Below are 19,501 nucleotides of genomic sequence, written 5' to 3'. Positions count from 1 at the left end.
AAACTTTACACAGAGATGAATATTTGGCAGTTTATGTTAGAGGAATTCGGTGGATTTCTTTCAAAGCTGCAGCCTTTCAGGTCAAATTCAAGTTCCTTCTCCCAAATTTTGTTACATTGTTGTAAAGGAACAGTATCTTGGGAATTAAGTTGACATAAAAAGAAGGGTTAAGTCAGAAAACATGATATTTACCGGTCTGAAGAACAGTCTCAGGGTCAAAGGAAGGTAAGAGAGCGCAGTCAGCTGATCTGCAGGAGGAGAGACAGACAGAGTTTAGGGGAGCAGGGCTGTGAGGGATTCTGGCCCCACATTTAAGAAAAAACAAAAGGTTAAGGTGCATTGCTAAAGCCGATGTCATTGACTTGACTTGGCATTTTAACAGAACTATAAAATGTCATGTATTTTTTTATTTGTGAGAAATACAAACTTATTAAATTCTCAATCTGAAGGTTAGTACATATTTAACAGTGAATGTGTTAATGTCTGAATGTGTGCACACACTTTTCCTTGTCCACCGAGCTGCTCTTATCACTCTCGTTGATAATCGACAGCTCGTCCAGCAGTGACGTCGACTCCCTTGTGAACTTCTCAAAAACCTGCAACATGTGACATAAATAAATAAACATCCTCACACCTGGTTTGGACAGAAAACTTTTGCAACAAGAATATTTAAAAATGAGAAAAAAAGGAAATCTATTCAAATGATAAACATCAACCAGACCAGTCTCTTGTTGAGCCAGTCGCTGTGGTCGTAGTCCAGACTTCCCCCAAAGTCATCGGTCAGCTGACAGGGTTCGATGTAACGAGTCAGTTTATTGGCTGAAACCAGGATCACCTGACAGGAAACACAGAAACAGGGGAGATGTTGTTTAACCAGATCATAACAAACTCATTCTGAAGATGAGCAGCAGGTTAGCTGCAGCAGAGCATGATAACAGGAAACAGATCATTGTCATCACTCTGAAGCTGTTACAGATTGCAAAACTAAATACTACAATTCAAATCAAACATGGATCATCCACACTCTCATGGAGGAGGTCTCAAAAGACATCAATCTGCAGACTATGTTGGAAAGCTGATGCCCTTAAAGACAACTTGAAACTAACTGTAGTGTCATGGTTTGGCCATATCTCTCTAAAGGAAAGGAATTCAATAAACCAGATTGTTAAATGGTCATGCAAGTTGAGGCATACGCAGCATCCCTGTACACTAAACAGTTACAGCAGATAGCCACCTCTATTTTAAATAATGCTTCACACCCTTTGCACAACGAGTTCCAGCTTCTTCACTCTGGTCGACGGTTTTTAGTCCCAAGGTGCAGAACACAGCGGTACAAAAAAAAGCTTTGTTCCTGCTGCTGTTACTGAGCTGAGCAAGCCATAGCATTTCCTTTCTCATACAGACTCCAATTTTAAGACTTAAGCCCAGATTTTCTTATTTATTCCTGTGATTTCAGTTTTTCATTGGTTGATTGTTGTCTGATATGCCTTTTAAATGGTATCTTTAAAGGTGACATATCACGCTTTCTTCATCAATATATATTGGTCTAAGAGGTCCCCAAAACATGTCTTTAAAGTTTATGCTCAAAAAAACACTTTGAAATCAGATTTTGGTCTGCCTGAAAAGCCCTCTTCTTCAGTCCTCCTCAGAACACTCTGTTTTTCTCTCTGACCACGCCCCCTCAGGAAGTGGATGTGCGTCGGCTCTCCAGCACGTTGATCTAATGTTTACATGTTGGCTGAATATACACGGCTGCCCAGAGATCACGTTACTTCAACCCTCTGAATCTGATCCAGAATCTGATCCTGACGGAGAGGCGCCTGTAGCAGGACCTTTCTGAACCATTGGTCACAGATTTAGTGTTTCTTGTTGTTTTATTTATCAGTATGTAGACGTGTGTCTTGGTACACAGCTACGAACATGTAGCTATGTGGCTATGCTAACTAGCGCTAGCACTTATCCATGATAAATAAAAATCATCCACTAGATCTTCAAATCTGCAGATGTGGGGAGTAAAACCGACCTTTGTGTTTATTAAGACAGCCTACAACTAGCATGCCTCCCTCCTAAGCTCCTTGTTACCACACATTTGTGCAGGTAATGAAAAACAGAGGGGGGATTCAGTATTATTTTATACAGTCTATGGGCTGAACAAGCTCTGAGCTCTGACTCTGTGACAGACCGGATATTGTTGTTACGTAACAAAAACACGGAAGTCTGAAACGGCTCGTTTCACACACATTTACAGAAAGGTGGAGAAATCAAAACAGGGGCAGAATGGATTTTTTTCATTCTCGGGGGGTTTGTAGACATGCCAGGGACACATATTTCAGATAGAGAACCATTAAAAAGTCAATTTTGCATGATATGTCACCTTTAACACTTTCTTCATGTCTATTTATTTTATCATTTTTTTATTGTTATATTATTTTTAGTTTATTTTTTGTATGTTTAGCACATTAATTAGTTTGTTCTGTCTGACATCTGTCTTGTAATTTTGTAATGACCTAACATCTCACTGTCTGCAAGTTTACCTACATTTACAAATAAAGTAACCTGAACTTATTTTACCTTCTGCATATGAACCAACCCACAGGGTATGAAGAATATGAATCACCTTGAATAATACTGCTACATATTGCAAAAATACTGGAATTCTAAGCACCAATGACAGTGTTGAAGTCCAACTAGAAGCATGTGTAATCCAAAATATGCATAAATTATGGAAAAAAAACATCCTAATTACTCCAACTCCTTTTATTAAATCAGGTTTAATATTTGTCTTGAGCAGCTGCACACTCAGTGTTAGTTATTAGTTGTTGGATTAATTCAGCCTGATGTTTAAAACTCATTCAGACTTTTATTTACAACATTATTGCTTCTCTTATTGCTCCCACACATCAACTCTGTCCTCTCAGTTATACACTTTTACTAATTGCCTGCTGGATTTATTGAGTTGAATTAGTAATAAACTGTGACTTAATTATCCACACATAATGAGGCAGTAGAGATTTTCAGCATAATGAAAAAGTTGCTGTCTCCACAGAATGCTCCTGAATCCCCTGATGGGTGGAGCCGAGAGGAGCCACGTTACAGCAGACCATGTGAGCGTCAGGGTTTGTAATAAAGCTTGGACACATTACTTCTGAATCCCTGCTATTTGTTGACGTGGTATTTGAGGGAGGACATGTAGGGAAGACTTAAATATGGTCTCTGAAGTGGAACAGCTCAGGGAGGTTGCTTGGGGAAATGACCTTGAGGCCTATAAGTGGCAGTCATGATAAGAGGTTTTCAAATTCTTTAAACGCTGCAGAGTTGTAGGAAAAACTTTGAGCAGAATAAGAGGAGGTTATTCCAGCCGACAAATCCTGGTGTTAGCAACATCTGAAAGAAATGCACCATGGGGTTATTACTGCCGCCACTACATTGGCACTAAGAAGGTAATCTGAGGATAGCTTATAGCTAGCTGGAGCTTCATCTGACTGAATCAAAATGGTGAGAGCATGCTCATTGTGCCTCTATTCAACAGGTCAGAGGTAGCCATGTTGAGTGAGAAAGCATTGCTTGTTCACATGAGGACATTACATTAGTTGACTGTATAATTAAACCTGTCCACCCTCACTAATCAACACCAGAGTTACAAGTCTGTTAAACTAATTAGGAATATTTTTGTTATTGTGTCTAAACTGGAGCGCTGCCACCCGCCACTAGCCAGGGCTCTAGCTCTAGTTAATGGCTACTGCCATAATGCTCTACTGTACTACCCAGATGTAAACAAACACAGATGACATCTCTGAGTGCACCATAGTTTGATCTAGAAAATGGGAATAAAGCTGTATGTACACTACCAGTCAAAAGTTTGGAAACACCTTCTCATTCAAGGGTTTGTATTTCTTTTAATTATTGTAAACACTGTAGATTAATACCGAAGACATTAAAACTATGAAAGAACATATATGGAATTATTTAATGAACAAAAAAGGGTTAAACAAAGTAGAATATGTTTTATATTTTAGATTCTGTAAAGTAGCCCCCTTTTTCCTTCATGACCGCTTTGCACACTCTTGGTATTCTCTCAGTCTGCTTCATGAAGTGGTCTCCTGGAATGGTTTCTAATTAACATGAGCCTTGTCAAGAGTTCATTTGTAGAATGACTTGCCTTCTTAATGTGTTTGAGACCATCAGTTGTGTTGTTCAGAGGTAGGGTTAGTACACAATGGATAGCCCTATTTGACTACTGTTGTAATCCAGATTAATGGCAAAACCAGATTATTTCACAGTTTTGATGTCTTCAGTATTAATCTACAATGTTGAAAATAATTCAAATAAATAAAAAACATTGAATGAGAAGGTGTGTCCAAACTTTTGACTGGTAGTGTAGGCTTGGTTGGGTTAAACCATCACTGTCTGGTAAACTATGGACTTTAACCTGCAAGAAGGCTGGGGGTGCTAGCATTGTTTACCACAGACTGTGATCCTGTGTTTAGCTGTTAAATTAAAAAAAAAATTTTTTTTTCATTTATAAAGCACCTTTTAAGACAGACATCACAAAGTGCTTTACAAAGAAAAACACACCAGCAAATCATCACAATTCACGACCTGAACAAGTCAAAATGAGGACATAACACAAGCATTGGCACGGCAAGCAACAGTTTACAACGGGTTAAGCATATGCAAGTCTAAAGAAATGGGTTTTAAGTTGTTTTTTTAAAGTGAAAACTGACTCCACAGATCTTAGACTCAGTGGCAGAGAGTTCCAAAGAGTTGGAGCTACAACAGTAAAAGCACTGGCTCCTCTGGTCTTAAGCCTGGAGTTCAGAACGACCAACAAACTCAGATTAGACGACCTCACAGAGACCTGCTTGGAGTAGGTCCTCATTTAGGTCTGCTTTCTGGGTGTTTTGAACAGGTCGGTCAGTCAGAACTTTAACTTTAGTTTAAAAGACGAGTGGAATTGGTGGCTTCAGAACATCCCGTGGCTCATATTTTGATAACTATAAAAATGCAATTTATTGTGCATTCCTACTAGGAGCACATCGTGATTATTTTTATGTCATCCCAACCTTTGTAATAAAATGTTTTCCATGTGTCTACAGACTGAAGTCAATAATATATGCTTGATAAGTAGCACAGCCAATTTTCCATCATGGTCAGGAAAAATATGTTACGTTTTTGCTTTATATTTTGACTATCATGTCTCAGGTTTTATAAGGAGTCACTGAAGTTAGCCCTGAGGAACCGGATGCAAAGATACTACATGTCTCAGATTTCTCTGTCGTCTTCCTGTTAAGTTTTTAAGTCAACATTCAGAGCATTAGGACCAAACTGAAGGTCATTTCTTTGGTATTTTTGAACACAAGTGCTGCTAACAGATTAAATCTCTAATACTGCTTAAGAGTCACAAGACAAACCAACCCCTCCTTTAGATCACCTAAATTTGGAAACAGGACATCCAGTGTTCATGAACAGCATGTGAACTTATCTGAGGTTTCTTTAAAAAACATAATCCCAGGAAGGAAGACAAACTGAGATATTTTCTACCCATTTAATGAAAAAGCTGTAAGTTTGATCCCCTCATGATGTCTCATTGGTGGATAAATCTCTGAGAGCTGCTCGTGTGTGAATCCTGCCTTACAAATAAACCTGCTCGTTCAGACAGCTGGTGGTGAGTGTGTCCTCCAGTTGTCACTGCAGCAGATGATGACACAGAAACTTGACTCAACTCTCCGGCTGCGTGTTTACTTAAATGTTAGGTCTGACTTCAGAGCAGCTGTAGCACACACACCCCACTGTGACATCCACACACAACACTCCATAGTTAAGATGAGTCACATTTTAACACCGTCACCGGAATCCCCCCCTCCTCCAACAGCTGTGTGTGCTCAGAGTGTGGGTACCAATAATGAGAAAATAGCACACTTAAAGATTCAATAAGTCACATATTGTATATTCATAAACTGCTGCTTGCTCAGGGATAGGGTTGCAAAATTCTGGGAATTTTCAAAGTTGGAAACTTTCCATGGGAATAAACGGGAATAAACCAGGAATTTACTAAATTGAAGGTTGGCTCTTAAAAGGGAACTTAAATATAGTTGGGGAAAATATATTTTAGCATAATCCTGACTAAAACAACCAGATGTCATACAAGTACAGTTGAATATCTATGCTATTCCTAAATCACATGCACATAGCACACTGCTTACTGTAGGGCTATTAAGACCTACAGACCTACCCCTACATGCACTTTTTATTTGCATGTTGAATGGGACTTTTTTGGAGGGAGAGCAGCTCTTTTCATTTAACATTTTGAATGGGACTTTGTTGGGATTGCATTTTTGTTAATTTTTGAATGGGTTGGGTAGGAGGGATGAGTAATACTTAACCCTCCTGTTGTGTTCGTTTCTTAGGGACAGCAATAATGTTCCTGGGTCAACTTGACCTGGGGCATATTTAATTATCCAAAAGTGTCAGAACCCCCAAAAAATCCCAATAAACATTTTTTAAATCTCATTATTAACTCCATTTAACCATTTAATAAATATTTGGTCCATTGGTGTTCTTTAATCCTCACAGATCATGGTTCAATGAGGATGACTCACTCGTTTTTAATGAAAATTCATGTTAAAATTTTTTTTAATGTACATTGGAAATACCTAAATATGAATACAATAGTTTTACATGACTTAGATTTTTGTTTTTTTTATTTTACATTTTGAATGTATTTATTTTGTATGTAGTGATGTTGATAAATTAACATGGGACACCTCTTCACTCACATGCTGCTCAGGTTTTTATGCTGTATTTAGCTGGTTTGGAAGGCATATATTACCTAAGATGGAAGGAACCTCTGAATGCCACTGGACTTTTATCCACTGTGACATTAGAAATGCGAAATAATACTTTTAAAAAAAATTTAAAAATATTTTTGAACTTCTTAAATGGTTCAATTTGACCCGCAACATAACAGGAGGGTTAACTCAATATTCAAAGTTCTACTTGTAAATAAATCTGTTTTGATTATATTATTTTGGATGGATGTCTGCTTATAATAAAACAAATATTTATGCTTGGATATGATACCTTTCCATTAAATTCCCAGTTAATTCCCATAAATTCCCATAATTTCCAATTTGGAATATTTCCAAAATTCCCCTGCTTAACTTCCCAAATCTACCAGATGTTCCACCCCTTTGCAACCCTACTCAGGGACCAACGCTTAAATGTCCGAGGGTTCTTAAACGCACCACCAAGGACAGTTTTCCCACCAGCACGTCATCGTAACTCCATTTTAACCAACAAAAGTCGTCTTAACATGGACGGTGATCGGATTATCTTCCGCAGCAACTTTCAACAGACCCACCAACTTGCTCCCGTTACCAAGGCAACAATTGTAGAGCCAACATGGCTCCTGAAATCTGGGTCACAGTGACTACTGATCTCTGCCGGTAAAACCATCTGTTATAATAGAGAATGGGGCTGGCCAAAAATCACACGCATACACAATGCACTGACACACACACACACTCCTTCATTCCTGGCTCAGGTTTCCAGCAGCACCCAGGACAGTGGGTGATGCTGGAGGGAAGAATAATCCAGCTCACTTTCTTTTTGTCTTATATAAAACACCAACACAATCTAAGACAGCGTCTGTGTTTGTGCATGTTTTGGAACAAGCTGTTCTTGTTGAGAGCAGAAATAGAAAACACGGAGGTTATATGAAAATTCTAATGAAAACCAGGTTGTTCAAACTCGCCCCTGCTCCTTTCTGTGACGCCCGGTTTTTCCACCTTGGCCTCAAGCGCAGCAGTTACCAAGTCAAAAGACTCACCTCGAAGCCCAGGCGGTCTTTCTCCTTCCAGAAGCAGAAGTGTGTGACCTTTTTATCCCAGAATTCATCGGGCTTCACCACGCAGACCAGCGACACCTCTGCTGGAATCACATTCTGAAACAGCGACAGCAAACAGCATCATCAGCATCCTCTGCTTTTTAAACACGGTGACCAGGTAACGCAGTAATGTGTGTCATTAGAGAGACCAAGATTACATGTTTGTACCTGCAACATGAGCACCACAGTCTTCACAATGTTCCACTGAGACTTTCTTCCGTCCACGATGACAGTGAAACCTCGAGCCTTACACTTCTCACTGTGAAGAGGAAGGGATACTATTCAGACATTGGACCATCACATTTTTAATGTTAAGGGCTGCTTCAGACAAGTCAGAGTGATGCATTCATGTCTGAATATTTGCTGTTTTTCTTCTAAGCTGGATCCCCTGATGCTTGTACTGTTTTGTTTGGTGTGTCTCCTCCTCTATCTAACATTTCTCCAGCCAAGAAGGACATGTTAGCCTTTACTTTACTCTGGCCGACTCTGTTGGCCAGAAGGTTGATATTGTTGAATTGGAAGTCCTCTGTCCCACCTACCCATTCCAGCTGGATTAAGAGTGTGCTTTATTTTCTCAAACTTGACAAGATTAGGCTGACCCTTAGAGGTAAAGCTCACATCTTTCAAAAAGTCTGGGATCCTTTTCTAAGATAAGATAAGATAAGATAAGATATACTTTATTGGTCCCACATTGGGGGAAATTCTTTTGTTACAGCAGCTTACAACATGGGACAGGGGAACACAACAATGTACTAACATAGTTAAAAAATATAATAACAATAATAATAGCAATGATAAAGGTAAAATAGAATAGAATAGAATAGAATAAAATAGAATAAAATAAAATAGAATAAAATAGAATAAAATAGAATAAAATAAAATAGAATAGAATAGAATAAAATAGAATAGAACAAAATAGAATAGAATAAAATAGAATAGAATAAAATAAATAAAATAAATAAAATAAATAAAATAAATAAAATAAATAAAATAAAATATAGTAGAATAGAATGAAATAGAATAGAATAAAATAGAATATAATAAAATAAAATAAATAAAATATGGCAACTATTACAGATGTATACACACAATGTACACTTCTATCTAATAAATAGATAGGTATGTTATTGCATGGATATCTTATGTCAAAAGCTTAGCTTGCTGTTTATCTTTAGATTGAGCCTCGCCATGGTGTGTCTTACTATTTTAGATTATTGTTTGCATCTGTTTATTTTTTAACTTTGAGTTCAAGTTGAGGGACCACTTTTTAGCTGTATAAATAAATCATTTTAAAATCAATACAATTATCTCTGGATTGATTTTTGTCTGGTCCTGTTTAGATTCTATTCCACACAACCACTGGCTAATGATACATTTGAGTGAGTATCTAAAATAAATATGATGAATATGAGTATGGTTTCGGGGTCTTACTTCAGGTTAATGAAATCCTCAATTTTTTGAGTTACAGCTTGAAATCAACTTTTTTTGGTCCGAATACAAATTTATTTTTGGTCTGTACACTCCAACTTCTTCAAAAACGGGCATCAGACTCAAAGAATGGTTCCCAAATCCGAAATTGGCTTTCAAATATTCTGTTTCATTGCCTGCTGAAGAGCTCTGAACATAAACAGACTCTAAACTCTAACAGCTGGCAGGTTTACAGCTTCTGTTTCTGTGCTGTAGTTTTTTTTTTTTATGTCATCTCTATAATTCATGACAACATTGCACCCACCACATTGCTGCTATGCTCTTGGGTCTTAGTGTTTACTTTACACAGTGTTAGATTCAAAACAGACAAAAAAACACTTGAAAATCGTTACAGGCTCAAGTACTGTTTCTGTCTTCTCTTGATTGAGACATTTATGTTTTCACTGCATCAAATCCAGTTTATGAACAGAAAGCATTACACACAGATTTTAGTATTTTGGCTGTTTGTTCATGTTTTTTTGCGCCTCTGTCTAATCACGTCCTCTTTAACCCGCAGGTATCTGAAACAGATTGTGAAAGGCATCTTGGAGAAAATAAAACCCTGATGAGTGATAGAGAGCTGAAAGCAGCTGCTGACATCTTTACTGCAGTTTCAAAACAGCGACTGGATCATCTGTCACGCTGCCAACAATTACTGCTGTCAGAAAACAACATGAATCATTCCGACCACGTCCAAGAGCCTGACAGGAGACGGGGGAAAGCACTCGACTAAGAGAGCACACCACAAAATATATGATTTATATCATGCGTGAGTGAGGAAGACAAGTCTTTAAGGACAAGAAAACTCCACCAGAAGTATCATGGGGGGATTTCTTGTTTGTATCCTGGAATAGCTGCTGGACGGGGAAGGATCGTCTTGTAGTCTGGGTTGTCTCATATTTGAGCCAAAACTGTAAGACTAGAGTTGTACACGTCTGGAATCATCTTCTAAGCCTGCTGCAGTAATGCAGCTGAACATGCTGGATCCTCACCAAGATACAAAGTACAGATCCTGCAGATCTTCAGCGCCAAGTCCACTCTAAACATGTCATAAGGTGTTAAAAAAGGAGCAGCCTTTTTGTTAACATTACGGCTCACAGACACATACCACAGTGTCACTGCTGCATGTGTGTTTGTACCTGGGGATGCTGAGCAGGTAGTCCAGTGTGGCACTGAGCTCCTCCATGCTGGTCTGATCTGAACTGAGAGGGATGGTCAGGATCAGACCACTACGCCGGTCTTTACCCCCTAAAGAGAGACAGAGAGGAGACATGATTGAAAAACTGCACATAGAGGGAGATTATACAGAAGAGTCCTCAGGCTAAGGGCAGACATGGATCATGGTTTTAGTGTGTGTGTGTGTCTCACCTGACAGAAAAGCCAGCTTCTTCTTGAGAACTGGGAGGATGGTGGTCGCTTCCATGTTAACGTTGGACATCTGTGAACACAATATGTACACACAACACTTATAAAAATTGTATCCATATTTAGATCATTCTTAAATCATCCACAGATCCAGAATATAGCCCACAAGTTCAGACAGGGGTAGCCTCAGACACCTCTGAATTTGAGGTCACTAGCCCAAATGCTCATCCACTAGCTCTGACGCTAGTCCTGGGCTCAGATACTCGCCCCTGTTTGGACTGTAGTGCTGGCATTAAGACACTAATGCACAATTTCAGACCCTTGCACAAAGGTTCAGGTCCACAGTCTCTGGTCCCAAAGTCTCAGACACTTGCCATCATGTTTAGACACTATCCAAAGATTTAGAAGACACTCTAGAGGTTCAGACACTGACCAACTAGTCCACAATCCAGCATAATAGTCCATGATCTCAGATACCAGTTCATAGTTTAGAAACTACCTTGCAGGATTGAAACTGGTCCATGCATGGATTTAGAAACAAGCATAGCCTACTTCCTATGACACTGGTCCTAACATCAAGACACTGGTCTTCAAATTCAAACATTAATTCACAGGTTCAGACACAAGCTACCAGGTTCAGACTCCAGTCCAGGGGTTCAGAAAACAACCCACACAGGCTTTAGTCCACTGGTGCACACACTAGCTAAACATTAGTCCCTATCTTCAAACATCAGTCCACAAGTTCAGAGGCTAGTTAGAGGTTTGGACTCTGGATCACAGGTTCAAAAACAAGAACACAGGAGCAGAAACTAGCCCACATACTCACCCAATGTTAAGATACTAGCCCACAAGTTCAAAAACTAGTCAACAAATTGAACCACTGGTTATCAGGTTTTGACAGTAGTCCACAATCTCAGATACTAGTCGACAGCTAAGAGACCAGCCTACTACAAGCCAAAATACTAAGACACTAGCCACAGGCTCAGAAGCTGGCTCATACCCTCAGACTGGCCAAAATGCTAAGATTCAGCCCTCAAACTCTTACACTAGCCAACAGGATCAAACACTAGTCCACAAGTTAAGACACTGGCTATCAGATTTGGACACACTCAATACATCGACCAAGACACTAGACAACTACAGGTTGAGACACTAGCCCAGACACTGGTCCAAAATATTACACACTAGTCCACAAGTGCAGACACTAGCCCAAATACTCAGGGACTGACTCTCAGGATATTAGCCCATAGGATCAATTTGAGTCCTAAACTTAAGATGCAGGTTATGAAGTTTACACCTAAATGGACAGACCAAGGCACTATCCCACAAAGCCAGACTTTTGTCCACACACTCAGACACTTGCCAAGATGTTCAGACACTAATCCACAGGATCAGATATTAGTCCACTAGTTGAGACACTTGCCCAAAGATTCAAACATTAGATTTCAAGTTAAAACACAAGTCCACAGCTTTATTAGTCCACTGCATGTAGTCAACAGGTTCAGACCGTCTGAAGGTACTTACAGCATCCTACATATCTGACTCCAGTCAACAGCCTCAAATCCAAGTCTAAGTCCAATCCACATCAGTAAGTCCACCTTGTCAAACATTTGTCTGTAACCCCAAACAGTCTGACACAGGTTTAAATATTACCCTGGAGGTTCAGACTGTAGCTGACCCTCTCTGTCAGGTATAGACAGTATCCTCAAGCTTCAGCTCCAAACCCTAAACCTCAAACAGCAACACTGAACTATATCAGACAGAGAGTAGCCAAAATCCCCAGACACTAGCCCACAAGTTCAAACCCTGACCTCAATAATTCGCATAAGACTAGATCCCTGGTCCACGTGTGCAGACTACTGTTCTGGCTCACACACTAGTGTACACTCTCAAACAGTAGCCAACACAGAGAAGGCAGCCAACATGCCCAGACACTAGCCCATAGGTGCAAAATGCTACTCCAGAAACTCAGATCCAAGTCATCCTTTTGGCACGAGTCCACAGAGTCTACCAGCTCAGACACAGACCTCCAGAGACACAGACATCAATCTACAGTTTAAGGGGTTAGTAGCCCAGGGGCTTCCACACTAGCCCACAGCTACAACGAGACTACAGCCCCAGACACTGGCCCACTGACACTACCTTATTAGGCTAGAAGACTAACACAGAAAGAACAAGTTATTAAGGCATGAATCTACATGTATTGATTGACTGATTGAGGTAATACAGGAAGGTGACAGCCACATTACAAAAGATAAAGTCAACTCCTACATCTTCACACCGTAGCAGCATAAAAACAGGACAAATCCCTGCTTAAGCACTATAGGAATATAATTCAGACAGCAGCATAGGGATTTTCCATAAGGATTTACGCTCAGCTGGCAGTTCTCCCAGCAAATTCAGATCTGTCTGTGCTTTGCTGTCAGCTTCATTAATGTGTTAGTGCAGTAAAGCTTTCAGCATGAAATCATCATAAATCAGCAGCTTATATTTCTCTGAATGGATTTTAGTGAAACAGTAAATAGATTAATTGAGGACGAATAATTATGTTAGATCAGCTTTAGTTTGTAGAAGAAATTAGATACTAAATCTTGATAGTCTGTCTACTGCATGGTCCTAACATGTTACTTTTTAGGTTGACAAGTTCAACAATACTCTGACACACTTTTTGTATGATGAGCTTATGATTTTAAACTGTAGATTTATTACAATTTGGTGCAAATCTCTTTATCTAAGCTTTGAATCTGAGTTAAGTCCACGGCATTCATGTTTGTATCATTTCCCCCTTTCATTGTTTTTTTTAACTTGTGTTTTATTTGCTTTTCTTGATGAGGTTACAACAAAATGAACACATTATACAAATTTTGGTGTCAGTTAACAAGCGTCAGCCCTCTCTCTTCAGACTTTTCGATGGGTTATAATGTCAGTCCACTTTTAATTTTTCCTTGGCAGGCAGATTGTTGAAGTCTTAAATTGTGTGTTGTGTAGTTTTTCCACAATGTCCAACCAGTTTCTCTGATTTGGGGGGGGTCCTCCTTACACCACTGTCTTGTTATAGCTTTGGTTGATTCCAGCAATAGTATTCCAACCAGGTACCTGTCTTTGCTTTGTATATTTTCCTGTGTTAAATTTCCCAGATACAGCACTTCACACATCTTAGGAAGTTCATAACCTAAAATTGCTATCATTCAACAGTCACATATTGGAAGAACAAGTTGAAGGACATTTTTTTATATGGAGAATATAACTGCAAGATTACAGTTAAAAACTGATCTTTTCCAGATAAGGTGGGCGCCTGTAGTGGTTGCTTCATTTCTTTTTGGCTAATTCTTTGATGGGCTGATTTGGGATATACATAATTATTATTATTTAATTGATTTATTTTCTTTGAAGTTTACTGTGAGGATTTTTTTGTTATTATTGTTGTTATTATTATTATTGTCCTAATTAGTATTTATACAATTATTTATATTATTTTTATTATTACTAGTATTAATATTTTTTAATTTGGTGTTATTATTATTATTATTATTATTTTATTTTGTTTTAACCTTTATTTAACCAGATATGTCCCATTGAGATCAAGACCTAATTTTCAAGGGCGACCTGGCCAAGAGGTCAGCAGCACACGTCAGAATAAATGGCACAACTCAACAACATGGAACATATATGCAGACAGTATGTAGAAGCAAACAATAATAATTTAAAAAGTGCAACTTATTTTCAAGTAAAGTGCAGTTTGTGAATATAAAACAGCATTTAAAAACACAGGCACAGTTCTGGGGTCTTTCTTTCATTTAAGATAGACTTAAAGGTGTCCAGAGAGATGAGATCCGACAGATTCAAGTCCTTCTGGAGTTTATTCCAAGCAGTAGGAGCATTATTACAATCTTAATATTATTATTATTATTATGTATGTTTGTATTCACTTATTTTTTAATTTAAATCTATTTATTTATATCTTTACTTTCTATGGCCTAGGTGTTTTCAAAAATCTTGTTTAAATCTTTTTGTCTCTGAGTCTGATGGCTGCATTGTTGTTTTGTGATGTTGGCTGAGTCTAATAAAAACGTTCAAAAAAATAATAAATTGCTATCATTCCTTTCCACACCTCATCCCAGTACTCAGTCATTTTCACACATTGCCTCCCCCTAAATGTTAACCCATTCAGTTTCTAATTAAAGCTCCTGTGAGGAACTTTTGGTTTATGTAGATTTTAGCGACCCCCTGTGGACAAAACACACTTTCCTCATTTTGTCTTGCACAAGTTGAATTAATGTTTCTTGCCAAAAAATGTCATCCTGCTCCCTTTTGAAAATCAGATGTGTCACTCATCAAGAAACTTTAGAGTGTAGAATATGTTTCAATTAAAAGCTGAATCAGCAGCTGACCCATGACCTCTGACACATACCCCCTTCCAGAAGTTTTATGCATTAAAAATAACTATACAGAAATAGCCTGTATCTTTGTTGATTCTCTTGTTTGCTTTTTTAGGTCAGAAAGAGGCAGCAGTATTAAATTCAGCCTGTTTCAAAACCTCTTAAAAACTCCTCACAGGAGCTTTAAGAGCAATTAAACCAATAAATTCGCCCAGTTTTAGTTCATTCAAATGCAAAAGTCAAACCCTTTATGATCATGTTTAACTCTCCTTTAAAGTTAAAAGTGAGTTTGAATGTCAGAAGGTGTCTGATGTCACATTTTGGTCCATATCATTATGTCTCCAGTCAAATCTATAGCCAACAAGATCCTGATGAAGCTGAGTAAGTTAGGAAAGTAGAGTTTAACTTGTTAGTGAAACAGTCTGTAGATTAATTGAAGATAAATAATGAAGTTAGATGCAGCTTTAGTTTGACTGTAGGAGAAATCAGATACTAACTCTCATGATAGTTTTATTCTGTCTCCATAGACTGTATGTTCCTACCAGGTTACTTTTTAGGTTGACAAGTTCAACATTACTCTGACACACTTTTGTATGATGAGCTTATGATTTGAAACTGTAGATTTATTACAATTTGGCACAAATCTCTTTATCTAAGCTTTGACTCTGAGATAAGTCCTTGGCCTTCATGTTTGTATCATTTCCCTCTTTCATTATAATTTGGTAACTGAAAATGTTTACCCATTCAGTTTCTAATTCATGTCGCCCAACATTAAACCACTAAATTCACCTAGTTTTAGTTCATTCAAATGCAAAAGTCAAACCCTTTATGATCATGTTTAACTTTCTTCTAAAGTTAAAAGTGAGTTGGAAAGTCAGAAGGTGTCTGATGTCATATTTTGGTCTATATTGATATGTCTTCAGTCAAATCTATAACATAGTCCTGATGAAGCTGAGTAAGTTAGGAAAGTAAAGTTGAACTTGTTTGAGGTAAGTAATCATGTAGATATACAATGCAAAAATTCTCCAAGCAGAATTCACATATATTTATTTTATTATTTAACTTTCACCTACATATAGATTTTTAATGTAAAAACTAACTCACGTTCACATCAGCATCTTTGCACTACTCACCACTGCACTGTTATCATATATTGTTTTTAACCTGTACATATTAGTCATGCCTATTTGTTATTCTTTGTGTTTATAGTTGATGTTATTCTTATTATACTTTTATTTTTATTCATTATTCTTACGCCTTTGTGCAAAGAGAGCACAGTTTACCAAAGACAAATCCCTTGTGTGTTCAAGCATACCTGGCCAATAATCAGCTGATTCTGATTCTGATTCTTCTAAAGTTTATTTTGAGCTGCTGCACGTGCACTCCTGCAAATGTTTCAGGTTTTGAGAGATTCTCAAATCACAAAAAAAAAGTGTTTTTGGGGCTTTTTAAAAATGTTCCTGTGTTTTCTAAACAACATTAGAAAGAAAGCATCAATTAAACTTCATGCAGTTGTTAAATGTTGTAATGAAACCAACAGGCCTCGTGTTTGATATCAGTACAGCAGACAGGTAGTGGTCTTATAGAGGGGGTTATTATTAAGTCTGTTACTGCAGTATCAGTCAGTCAGTCAGTCCTGCCGCAAGGTTTCATCTTCATCCACCTCCTCCTCCTCTTCCTCCTCAGCCTGCCTGCGGCCCTGGCTGCAGCTGCAGGACGGCCCGGCTCGGCTCGGTTAGTCTCGGCTTGGTTCGGCCCGGCCCACAGACACAATGACCTACATTCAGCAGCTGCGGGCTGCGGCGGCTGCGGTTCCTACCCTCCCTCACCTCCGCCTAGAGCCCCTTAGTATCGACTCCTTCAAACCGATCAGTCAGAAGTATTGATGAGGGAGATTTTCTTACCTTTCACTCAAAGCTGCAGCATTATACTGTCCCGATTTTTTCCTCCCTGTCCTCTTCTTTTTCTCCTCTGTCCCTCCTTCTCCGCTGCAGCTCTTCCTCTCCTCCTCTTCCTCCTATCGGGATGGTTTACCGGCAGATGTTTGATCTGTTTCCCATTAAAAATCACGAGGCATCTCAGTTTGTTATCCGCTCCTTTTGAACAACAGTACAGGGACACAGCAGCAGCAGCAGCAGGCGTTGGACCTCGCTGCTCTGCGCAGCCTCAGTGAAGCCGAATTAATGAATACCACTTCCGGTAAAACCACATTCCAAATAAAAGCCCCAAATGGCATTTATGGTATTTACAACTCTTCCAATGAGTTTTGTGATTTGGACAGGTATTTTATAAGGCTACACTTGATATACAGTCGTGTAACATTTTGTCTTCTTTGATTATCCACTACCAGTCAAAAGTTTGGACACACCTTCTCTTTCTTTTTTATCTTTTTTTATTGAGTTTTCCATAGATTTAATAATGTTACATTTTTCTTGCAGCATACATTGCTGGTAAACACATACAGAAAACCCCAAAACATAGAACAGCTGCTGCAGTATTTAAGGTTGCCATTCCCCTTCCATGCCCAACCCTATCCCACCCACCCCATCCTGAATCAGATCCAGATTATGGCAAAACCATAGTTTTTCATAGTTTTGATGTCTTCAGTATTAATCTACAATGTTGAAAATAATTAAAATAAATAAAAAAAACGTTGAATGAGAAGGTGTGTCCAAACTTTTGAGTGGTAGTGTATTTTTAATGGTATATTTCATCTTTTGTATGAATTTACTTATTGTTTCTGAAATTCTAATAAAGTTTGGTCAAAAATCTCCCAATTAGGCTAGTTTAAGAATTTTACGTGTTAGCATTGGGCCAACACCTTAATTTTGCTATCTCCAGAAATGTCTGCCTGATTAGGCAACATCTGTATCACAATAGAAACCATACTAAACCTTGAAATTCTTACTTTTTAGAAGAATTAAATCCTAATTTTTATCTCCACCTCTTTCATATAGCATAAAAACATTTTTGAATATTACTCAGTTGCGGCCAATTCCAATTTAAAAGCATTTGTAAACCATAAAGGTAAAACTAAGACCCTAGTATGTCAAAGGCAAAAATAAAGGTTGCTTTTCAGTGTATTGCAAAAAAATATACACTACCGGTCAAAAGTTTTAGAACACCCCAATTTTTCCACTTTTTTATTGAATATTATGCAGTTCAATGTCTTATTGTGCTCTGCAATGAAAACATCGAACAAATAAACAATTTAACTGCAAAAAGAAATAATGGAATCAATTCATAAACCAAAATTTAGTCTAAACTTTTGACTCATCGAAGTAGCCACCTTTGGCACACTTTTCTTACCATTTATTAAGCAACACATTACTTTCTGGAGTACAAGACTGTTCAAATATTGCTCACGAGGGTACGGTACCACAGTGTGTTCCAACACTACTTTTATGCAGACAGAGGGAGTTGGAAGTAATCAAGGACAGTTGGGACACCTGTAAGAATTGGTAGCACCAACTTTCAAGGCTTGACTAACCTCAATTGCTGCAGAACAGCAACCCATTTCTCGTTCCCTGAAAAAAAGGCATTTTCATATAATTCTGAAATGTACAATTCTTTTTTCAGTTTTGGGTAATCTTACCCTTTTTTTTTTTTTTTTTACCTCTGGCAGTTCACCACTTACCTTTGTACCATTTAAAGCTATTCAATGGACGTGAACTGCGTGGATTTCAATAAAAAAGTGGGGGTGTTCTAAAACTTTTGACCGGTAGTGTATAAATGATGTTTATAGGAGAAAGAGTTCCAATCAGTCAAATACACATTGTCCTTCAAATTTCTTTCAGAATGTTTCTCCAGCATAATGAGTCCTGAACCAACCTTCAATAATACTTTTAAATATTGCTTTTATCTCTTTTTTGTTGTTGTTGTTTTCCTTCGTTGTTTTTTTCATCTTCTCAACCCCTCTACTTCATACTACGCTTTGAAGAAGTGAGTTTTCCTCACGATTTTATTTTGAAAGTTTTGTAGTCAATCTTCCGGTCAAAGCATTTGAAGCTTTTCAAATCACTAGCCGGGTATCCGGGGCGGGGCTAAGTCAACATAAACCACGCCCTATTCAGTTCAGACCACTGAGTCGTTTAGGTACCCTCAGAAACAAAACAGTTTGTTATTAGAGAGAGTGATTGTTAAAATAAATAAAATAAATCTCTCTGTAGGAAAACAGAGTCAAACGAACACATTCAGTTATAATGACTCAAATAGAAGTTAAAAATAGATCTGATTTATTTATTGTTGTGCGCTGCGATGGTGTAAGTCAGGGGTGTCCAAACTTTTTTCAAAGAGGGCCACATATGATGTTGTCAGAATACCTCAGGGCCAGTGGCTCCTACTGAGACTTTGGAATCCTAAAAGTTTTTAATTTTAAATTTTTTCTCAATAAATCAGTAACTAG

The 19,501-nt window shown here is 38.2% G+C and overlaps 1 protein-coding gene across 2 annotated transcripts in view; it reads right to left on the bottom strand.

Moving 5' to 3' along the window:
• Nucleotides 1-17,279, bottom strand: part of sestd1 (SEC14 and spectrin domains 1) — a 32,374-nt gene extending 15,095 nt beyond the window's left edge. For both annotated transcript variants that reach the window (XM_034693821.1, XM_034693822.1), the window contains exons 1-8: nt 17,001-17,279; nt 10,721-10,790; nt 10,492-10,600; nt 8,054-8,144; nt 7,829-7,942; nt 722-835; nt 502-596; nt 193-248 (exon numbers count right to left, since the gene is read on the bottom strand). In XM_034693821.1, coding sequence (XP_034549712.1) covers nt 193-248; nt 502-596; nt 722-835; nt 7,829-7,942; nt 8,054-8,144; nt 10,492-10,600; nt 10,721-10,790 — 649 coding nt within the window. In that variant the 5' untranslated portion in view covers nt 17,001-17,279. The remainder of the gene's footprint in view (nt 1-192; nt 249-501; nt 597-721; nt 836-7,828; nt 7,943-8,053; nt 8,145-10,491; nt 10,601-10,720; nt 10,791-17,000) is intronic.
• Nucleotides 17,280-19,501: the final 2,222 nt, after the last annotated feature.

The sequence above is a fragment of the Notolabrus celidotus genome, chromosome 10 (genome assembly GCF_009762535.1).
Source record: "Notolabrus celidotus isolate fNotCel1 chromosome 10, fNotCel1.pri, whole genome shotgun sequence".
Classification (NCBI taxonomy): Eukaryota; Metazoa; Chordata; class Actinopteri; order Labriformes; family Labridae; genus Notolabrus; species Notolabrus celidotus.
Note: the sequence above shows the minus strand (reverse complement) of the source record. Positions and strands in the feature narration are given on the sequence as shown.